Source organism: Scophthalmus maximus, chromosome 7 (genome assembly GCF_022379125.1).
Source record: "Scophthalmus maximus strain ysfricsl-2021 chromosome 7, ASM2237912v1, whole genome shotgun sequence".
NCBI classification, from domain to species: domain Eukaryota; kingdom Metazoa; phylum Chordata; class Actinopteri; order Pleuronectiformes; family Scophthalmidae; genus Scophthalmus; species Scophthalmus maximus.
Window position 1 is genome coordinate 19,900,001 of NC_061521.1, and position 10,000 is coordinate 19,910,000.

Sequence of the window (10,000 nt, forward strand, 5' to 3'; positions counted from 1 at the left end):
AAGCAGCTCAAGCTGCAGTCCATCAAGAAGGTGGACTGCGTGGAGCGCACCGGCAAGTTCGTCTACTTCACCATCGTGACCACGGACGACAAGGAAATCGACTTCCGGTGCCCCGGGGAGGAGAACTGCTGGAACGCCGTGATCACCATGGCGCTGATCGACTTCCAGAACAGAAAGGCCATCCAGGACTTTAAAACGCGGCAGGACAACGAGAGCGCGTCGCCCGGCCAGCAGGAGCGGCGCATGGCGCGTGCGCCCTGAGCCGCGGAGCGAGGCTCATGGCTCTTACGCGCTCCAAATATGGTGAGAGGCGACGCGTGGCTTGTGGCTGTACACGACATATGAAACACCGACGCTTTCAGAATGTACATTGAAACAGCAGGAGAGTCTCTGAACTCATGTTTTGTCTTCTTCTATTCTCCCCTCCAGTGTCGATGTGGACCATAAAGAAATAATACGCGGACCAAAAGGGAAGAACGAGGTAATCCGGTCCAGAGATGAAGGATTGTTCCGGATCGAGCTCCGAGAGAGACACACGGGACAAGAGAACCAAACCCACAAGACAGACAGAGAGACAGACAGACAGACAGACAGACAGAAAGGGAGAGAGAGACACTTCCAGAAGCTCGGCGCGCAGGACTGAACCCTTGAAGTGTCAAAACTATTTCAAAGTTCGCTCTCCTGGGAGGAATGACTGCAAAAAAAATGACGTTAATTTATTTGTTTCCAGGACATGGTGTTACTGGCAAACAGCTTTGTGTTGGCGTTTAAATTATTTACTATTTCAATGTGTGTTGAGTGTGTTCAGTATATTTATTTGAATAAATATTCAAGCATTTTTTTGACATAACTTCATGCTGTCCTCTATTTTTTACTTCTTTTATTCCAGCAGAGACATTTCTCCACTTGCTGTCAAGGAGTGTTATTGTCCTATTACAATATTGTGGTGTCAGTAACAGTACATTTGACATGTTTGGCATGTTTCATCTGAAGAATCTTTAGTAAATGCCACAAGTGCGAGGGAAAGGGAAGGAGGGAGTGGAGGACAGGAAAGTCCCCTTCCTCTCTGCTGTCAGGTGGAATGTGACTCTTTGTCACCGGAGTGTTTCGGGCTGAGGTCATAGCTGATAAGCGAGCAGATTTAGTCAGTCAGGACGGGACACTTGAAAGACTCGTGGTGCCTTTGAACACACCTTAACTGCTGCTGGGGTGTGGTAGGTTTCGTGATAGTCACTGCTGGAACGGAAACGGCACAAAGGTTTAGTCAGTTTAGTTTTGTGTTCTTGTGGCCTGACACTTGTTTCTCGGATCGGCTGTGAATTATGTTTCAAACGTAGTTTTCTTAAACAGGTGTTTAAAAGACAAATTCCTCTTATCAGATGATGATGATGTGGTATTAAAGGCAGACCAAATACACACAGGAAGTCTGTTTTACTGCCCTGTTATCATGGAATAAGGGCTGTGTCAGTGGATAAAATGTGACACCATGGGCACACACCCATTTAATTACTGTTATAAACTCGGAGAGCAAAGCTTGAGTCATATTCCGGAAAGAAAAGAAAAAAACCCTTTGCAAGACTTTCGACAGAGGGATCATAAAACGTTGAAAAGTTTATCTGAAACACAATTTGCTTTTTTAAACTTGCTGTGAAATATTGATATTAGCCAAATATTGTGCAAGCCAATTAAGTTAGTCTGAAGCTGTGTATGGAGACACACAGTAGGTCGTGTTTTATGGCAGTCGTCTTGTACTTAAAATAATAAAGTCATGTTAATACGCTCATAGAGAGTATGTGAAGGAGACAGACCACGACACATTACAGTCAGCTGTGACAAGGACACAGTGGCGTTCATAATGTTTCCCTCTGGCTTCCTAATAAGTCCCATTAGAAAAATTGTTTTTTATAAAAGTATGTAGGGATAAACGACATTTATTAAGCACTTTTCAAAACGCGTTACAAGGTACATTATTGGTGCACACGGACGATCCCATCTGACCCACTGTGTTGGAGCGGCAACACAAACAAACAAACAAACAAACAAAAACCCTTGTCCGCTCTGCCTTCATCCTTCCTGCACACTTCCTCCGGCCGTGGATCTCGTGGAGTGGAAGTGTGTCGGGAGCACAAATGCCCAAAAGGTCAGAGGTGACAGAATGTAGAATCTCCGGCCGTCCCGTCTCGTCCCCGCGTGCAGCTTTGAAGTGGGATCGCACTACAATGAACGCATCAAAGGGTTCGACTGATCTGAGGAGTATTACCGGAGCGGATGGGGCCTCCTCTCTAAAAATACTGCCTCGCAAATTGGGCAGCACTTTAATCTCGCTCACACATGCACACCTTTGGTCCCCGAGCCAAAAAGGCCACACGACGGGTTTTTGTCACCACCGCCGCCATGAGAACTTGACAATGTCATCCTATTTTTTTCTTTACATTTTCAAGCAGAAATGTCATGTTTAAAGCTACAGTGTGTAATATTCAGAAGAACTTACTCACAGATGATTGAATATGTTGTCCATAACTATTTGTTCGCATATTCATATACATAAGTTAAATATAGTTACGTGAGGTGGACCCGACCTCCGTGTGAGTCGCCATGTTTCCGCGTCGCATTGAATACGGTTGTTGCACCAAACGGTCCAGAATACGTCGCATTCGCGTTGAATTTTCAGCGGTGCGCCGCCTTAAAGTGTCCCCTGCCGGGTGCTCAGTTGGTTGCGGTTTGAAACTTTACCACCAGATGCAACCAGAAAATTACAAAAATTACCCACTGGGGCTTTAAGCGACTCGTGAAAAACTCCACATGAGCCTCAACAGTGGCTCTAGAGGTCGATAGCAGATTGTTACAGTTGTTCTCTGCTTCGGACAGTAGCCGGGCTGCTGAGTTAGCAACGACGCTAACACTGCCGCTTGCTAACAGCTAAGAGGCAGAAAACAAAGCAGGAGCTTCAGTGTACATGCTTCTTTCTTCTCAGTTATCTCCAAAGTGGTGTAAACAACTTCTTCGGGAGTTGACCCGGGAGGAAATAATCTCCGTCCATTTACTGGCATTTGGCTACTGCAGCGTCTTTACGACGGTGACCAAACAACAATACCACCTGGAACCACTAGGGGCATGAAAGTTGTCTGTTGCCTCTTCAAGTCGTCTCCTCTACTTCCTCACTGGTCTTACAACCAACCTGAAGGACACACACACACACACACACACACTATCTCTCCCTCTCTGATCTCAGGCTGCATAAACATCCTCTAACGCAGCACTGGCACAGACTCGGGCACAACTTGGAGCCTTGGCGTCATTATGTGGATGGGGCATAGCTGCGCAACAGTGAATACATTGTTAGATTCTCGAGGGGGAAAAACAGAATTTATGGAAAGGATGTTGGACGAGTGTGTGCGGCGCCGGGGCCTGTACAAGCCACGTCTTCGAGTTATCTTTCATATTTTAAACTGAGCAGGAGAGAAAGCGGAGGCGTTTATCATAAACATGTGACACGGCGCTGACAAGATGAGGCCGGTGCGTGTGGAGTAACAGCTGAGCAGGGTGGTGTGAGGTGAAGGTTGGTGGCCAGAAGAAACATGCCTCTACTCCACTTCATCAGTACAGCACTCCCACACACACACTTCTCTCCACTTCTTCAAGGCGCCGTATCTCAAGACTTTAATCTCTATTGACACACAGATGTTGATCTTGAAATTGTCTGTTACTTTGCCTCAACATGAATCACATCTCAGTTCATGAAAGACATTGTGGGGCCGCATAAATATTTAAATCAAGTTTGAGAAACTCATGCAGCCACGGCTGAAACTGAGGTCAGCGGGGTCATATCCTCAGCATTTCCACTGAAAATGTCAGGGTTTTGATGACCTTACGAGGAGTTTACATTCTATGCCTACATTTTAAATTATATTAAGGATGTTATTGTGTTCGAGACTTTAATTTTAAAGGCGTTTCACAGAAAGATAACGACCTTTTTAATTTCTTCCCCCACACTGTGAGGAGAAGGAGGGGTTTTGAACCAGCATTATGGATTTGACTTAAATGCCATTTAAGTTAAATCCCTTAATTTTCACAGGCATATACATTTAAGTTAATCAATACAATGAGAACTATAAAAATAATCTGAAAATGTCGTTTTTTTGTAACAATTCAAAATGTTCTGTTGGTAAAGAGATGGTATTCAACACCTCAGAGTTTTTAAAAACCCTACGGCCTTGGAAGTCCCTCCTGGACCTGTGGGGACAACAATATTCCAAGATCCACTTACTACAGTAGCGTTTAAAAGTATTCAGCTTCACTTTTGTCACAGTATGGGATGACACCTGTGCTGAAGAAGATTAGAGAGTGAAAAAGGGTCTAAGTTTGACGGCTGGAGGCTCAGATACTAAATAAAAGCTGTGCCTCAGGCTTTGACCATTATCCAGTCTGTTGAATTCAATCTGACCTCCCGTGACCTCGTTGAGAGCTTTTTTTGGGCATTTCAGGTTGGACACGTGAACGCCACTTCACTTCAGGTATGTGGTCATGACTCAGTCGGTTCAGCGCCCCACGTTGACTGAGGGTGTCACTCCTCTTCCCGTAAACTAGTAGGAACGTCTACCCTTTGTTTTCCTCGCTCGCTCTTTCCCGTCAGAGGCCAATCTGACGCCAGTGGGGGACGATGTTAGACCACTATGTAAATAAAAACCTCCCGAATACTCAAACAACCAGACCACAAGGGTATTAGGCGAAGGCCTCGGGACACAGTTTGATTACAAACAACCTCCAAGATTTATGTCATATAAATAGCGTCTGCTAATCGTGTATCGTGGTGACTTGTAGTAACTGTCTGACAGTGCTGGCACTAGCGTGCTATATAATTTAAAAAAAAAAATCATGGTACTACCTCACAGGACAGCTATTTCACTTTGTGACGCATGGCGCAGGTGACTGCATACCACACATACCCGCTGGAGACGCACACCCTCAGGCCATGTGGAGTCACCAGGTGTCCATGGTAAACTGAACTTTTGTGTGACTTCAAAAACTGGGCTGAAAAGGGAGAAAAATAAATCCGAGGCCTTGACCAAAATCCAGCTCTCCGTGGTTCACCGCTGTTCCCCATTTATCATTCGTTCATCCTAATAAAGGTCATCTGATTCCCAGATCTGATCCCCCCCCCCCCCCCCCCCCCCCCCCCGCCGCCGCCCGCCGCCGCCCGCCCCACTCTTCTAATCCACAAAGGCGCCATTCTCCTAATTGTCTGCAACCATGACAACAGTTTTTTTTTTTATATCAGACATCCATATCTCTCTGCTGAGTCACGGAGAAAGAACTTCCCCCCAGATCCGCCTCCTCAGGTCGTGACTGTCACGGACCGACACAGACCGACACGGGCGTTAAAATGAAGTATTATGTCACATGTACATTATCACTGACGGACTTCTAAAACCTCCCGTCAGGGTGGAATCACGGGACTCTCCGGAGATAACGACGCCAAAACTCCCCAAGAGAGGTGGTGATTTGTTGTGTTCTGTTGGGGAGACATTCCCTGACAGCAACCCAATAGCCCTCTTCGTCCAGACCACATCCGCTCCACCGTAAATATAGACAAAAACAAGTCGACAATCCAAAATATGTCAGAGTAAGGTGATCATTTCCCAAATAGACAGCGTATCTCTGTGTGTAGGCCTGTTTTTCACAGAGAATCTCATGAATGTGGCACCTCTCGTATCTAAGTCATGCTTGTGTATTGGATGAACAAAACCACACACACACACACACACACACACACACACACACACACACACGCTGTATATATGCACACACAAAGTGTCGTCATGGGGCTAGAAGCTTGCAGCGGGGATCATGTTGCTTAAGACCCAGCTGTCCGCGGAGGAGCTTCAGACTGAGAGAGGAGACGCTGTCAGGAATGTCTGCGAGGCAGCGAGGGGGCGGACAGCCGAGAGACGGAGAGAGAGCTCTGAGTTCACTCTGTGGCAACGCAGGGATTAGCATCAGACCGTTTGGACTGTATAGAAAAGTGGACGCAGTCACCGGCTCTGGAAAAAGAAGCCAAGGCGGCAGCGCCGGAAGGCCGCGTTCTCTGGAATCACCAGAAGAGGGCGACTCCACCGGTCTGTCTCCATAGAAGTCCATGAGAAAATGACTCTACTCCTCACTTCATTTATAACAACAGAAAACATTTTCAATCCCTAGTTTCAAGGCTTCTTCAACACAGCATCATGTTTGGTACATTGTGGTCTCATTTATAGTAAAATAGACACATGAAGTGCGGTATACATTGGAGCGTGGATACAGCATGATTGACAGCTGGTGCCGTCCAATGGGTTTTGACTCGGTAATAAAACGGGATAGTTAGTTTGTGCCGATAAAAATCTGATGTAGACAATGTTGAAATATTTTACAGGATAAGTGAAAAGCTTGACCAGCTGGTGACAGTGTGGGAAAGATTCATCCCCTGGGTACCGTGAATGTCCGTACAAAGTGTAACTGGTCATCCGTCCAATGGTTGATTAGATATTTCATTGTGGATCAAAGTGACAAAGACATTTTCAACACCCAATTGCATTTAAACAAATTTCTACAAAGAAAAAAAAAAAGTCTTTATCAACACTTAAAGCAGTTTGTTCTGGTGATTGTCCAGAGTAACAAATGTTGCTTGGACATTTAAATTTAATGTAATTTTTTCCGGCATTGTGGACAAAAGAGATGAGAAATGAGAACGATAAATCTCGTTCGTCAAACCAAACGCAGTGATCAGTGCAGCTGATGGATACAACCACAGGTACAGTGATACAAACTGGATGGACGGCTCCGAGCAGAGCAGCCGGGGCTTCAGGGGTCTGGTCTCGGGTCGAACTGGGCTCCGGAGGGGGAGCTCCAGTTTCCTGCACCTGCCTGAGTGGGCGTGTGAGGAGATGAGCAAGAACAGATTACAATAACATCACGTTTCCCCAGGAAGTCTCCTGTGAGACATTATTCAGACACAACACTTGCACATTAGCAAATGTCTGTCGAGACCCAAAAAAATCATTGGATGAGACTTGTGGTGAAATTATAAGAGACTGTGAACGTTGTTGTTCCTTAAATGAAAACGATCTGAAGCTTTTTCAACTACAGAATGTGAAAATAGTTCTTCTGTTTCAAGTAAATTCGGCGTTTGCTGAATAATATTCAAACCTTCGCTCATCAGAAGTAACACACTGACTTACTAGACTACTTGAAATAGTGTTAGGCGTGGTCTCCGCCGCCCCAAAAAATACTGCTTGTTACAATTATGAAATAGAAATGTATTTAGTTTTTAATCATGAAAACTTGTCTGGGTGGTTAATGACACATTTTTCATTATCAATACGTGTTTCTTAGTTTCTTGTCTTGAGCAGCGGTGGCTAATCAGATTGTGACGGAGCCTTAAAAAGTAAAAGAAAGACAGAAACTACAGTCGACTACAGGAAATCTGAGGGCAAAGTGATTTCCTCCAAGGTGCCACCGAGTGGCGGGTGATTGTCGACCCTCGCACGTAAGTTACAGTAAGTTACATCAGAGCGTCGCTGCTGCAACCGGATCAGCCTTTGCCCGACATGAAACTGACGGTGAGACGAGTGGCTGCAATAACCCGTAATCATGACCCTGGGTCCAGAGCCGGCAGGGCGAGAAGAAATCAGCTCAGCGTATATTATTACACCAGAGGGAAGATAAATGAGCACATTATGAGCGGCAGGGGGAATTTCAGTGTGGAAGAGATTACAAGTGAGAGAAGATTTGCCAAGAGGCGGGAGAACAAACTGGATGCAGGAATTCCCCTGTTCCGCACCGGAGCCAACGAGCTACCAGGTTCCAGCTAATCGACTGACATTTCAACGGGGATACTGCACCCTGCACAAACACTCTGCGGAAGGATCGTCAGTTTCTTTTTGCTCTCTCTGTCTCGGGGAAACGGTGTGACGCGAACAAACACGAGGCCGATAATGAGAGAAGATAAAGGGCTTTGATGGCTCCTCGTGGCACGTTTAAGAGCCGCACACTGGGATGATCCCAACTATAACTTTATCCACACGGCACCTTTTAAATAATACAAAACAACCTGTAGCAGACAGTTGAGGGTCACGGCAAAAGAAAATGATAAAAGAAGAATAAGTGAATAACCGAATACAATTAAGCAAAAGGCCAAAAGACAGACTGTGACATTACAAGTCTTAGTTTCTCACGTAAACTAATCCAGAGGGTCGGAGCCCGGACAGCAAAGTCCCCGTCACCCTTGTATGTAGCATATTTAATATTTATAGAAGTGTATATTATATTATTGTCCCCACTATATCTACTTTAAGTAAACCTTGAGGTTTAGCAGTTTGGGGACTGTCGGGACCTTTTCTCACAGTATCATGGTTTTTTGTGTCCGGAACAGATGTCTGAGCTTTGTGGGAAACGTTTGGGGAGAAAAAAAACTATTACATGAAATAGGATTATATTTGACATGATATTTAATAATGTGCAGCAGGAAGAAATGGAAGCTGCTCGTCTGCGAATGTCTTTCTCGGAGTGATGGAATGACAGAGACCAGGCCGCGGGAGCCGGAAAGTCCCTTCACCAGAGCGCAGGTCCTCACACAACGCATTCCTGCCGTCCCAGGTCCTTCGTATTGTTTCACCGCTTGGCCCCCGGCGCCCTGATCACTTCAGCAGTTTGGTACTGACCCGGCAACAAATGTCCCCATCAATCACGGCCGAGAGCACCGCAGAGGTGGATTGTTCAGAGACGCTGCGGAGGGTGTTTAATCGCCGCTGATCAGGGTGTAGGCTTGTGTTTCCGAGTCTGCATACCTCTGCCGCGGCGGGCCTGTGACGTCTGATCAGCCGCCACCCAGGAGCTGAGGGGCCGTGTGGGCGGCTCTACGGACGGAGGGACGGACGGACGGAGGAAGCTCCGGTCTGACACACGGGAAGCAGACGGGAAGAAACACATTCGTGTTTTTCCAATTATGTCCGTGACAACGACACTGTGAGCGGTAACGCTGACACAACGCGCTGCAGGATGGTGAAATAGCTCACAGTCATTTGACCCACGGATGGTAGGAAAATACTGATTAGAGGGACGTTTGACTGCCTGATTGCTAAACTTAACTTCTGCTCGTGAGAAAATGTGAATCATTTTTAGTTGGTTGGGATTATACCGGCAAACTGTCGCTGTTAATGTGGATTATTGGCGTTAAGCACATCAACACTGATGACATTTTAATGTGAACTGCACTGTGAAACCCACCTGCCAATCAGTGAACGATTAACTAACTCACTTATTAATTATTGACGTAGAGAAAGAGAAGATTTGTTTTTCGCTTGAGCCTATAGAGGCCTTTTTCATCGGCGGACATTGAGGTGCATCACGGCAGGAAAGGCACAGGTGGAATATAAAATGATGATGATGATGATGATGATGATGATGATGACGATGATGGTGGCTCAATTGAGGCAGCATTTTCAAATGCGGAGCCAGTGTATGTCTTTCACCTGTGCTTTTCATTTCACAACATGTCCAAAAAGGCAGCAGCGGAAAGGTCTATTGTACTTACAACATCATCTGAAAATGTTGATGAAATTTCTGATAAAGGTTCAATCTGGCAACGCACGAGACACAGTGACAGTCGTGATCAAACGTGCCGTTGCCGGAAGCTGAATTTATCGGACACGACACAGAGCTGTGGCAGCTCGTACAGATCCCCTATTGAAGACGGGCATGGGGAGACCGCAGCGTAAAAATAAGAGGAAATCCTGTTTGTCGTGGCTCAAGGGGGGGTTTCCCCCCCCCCAGAGAAGCACTGGGAATTCACAATGGTCCCCTCTGTCCACACGTGGCCCCCCCGAGACCGAGCACAGTGGCGACCTTCTGCCAGGAACGGTCGTGGCGGAGGTCAGCATTAATCAAATCGGACAGCGCACTCCAAACGCAGCGCAAGCACACTTCAATAATGTAAACAAAGATGCTCGACGCGCCGTGCGCCGAC

The 10,000-nt window shown here is 46.3% G+C and overlaps 1 protein-coding gene across 1 annotated transcript in view; it reads left to right on the forward strand.

The window, feature by feature from the left end:
* Nucleotides 1–850, forward strand: part of phlda2 (pleckstrin homology-like domain, family A, member 2) — a 1,127-nt gene extending 277 nt beyond the window's left edge. Inside the window, exons 1-2 of the mRNA XM_035643402.1 lie at nucleotides 1–303; nucleotides 430–850. The exon at nucleotides 1–303 is cut by the window's left edge and continues 277 nt beyond it. Coding sequence (XP_035499295.1) covers nucleotides 1–261 — 261 coding nt within the window. The 3' untranslated portion in view covers nucleotides 262–303; nucleotides 430–850. The remainder of the gene's footprint in view (nucleotides 304–429) is intronic.
* Nucleotides 851–10,000: the final 9,150 nt, after the last annotated feature.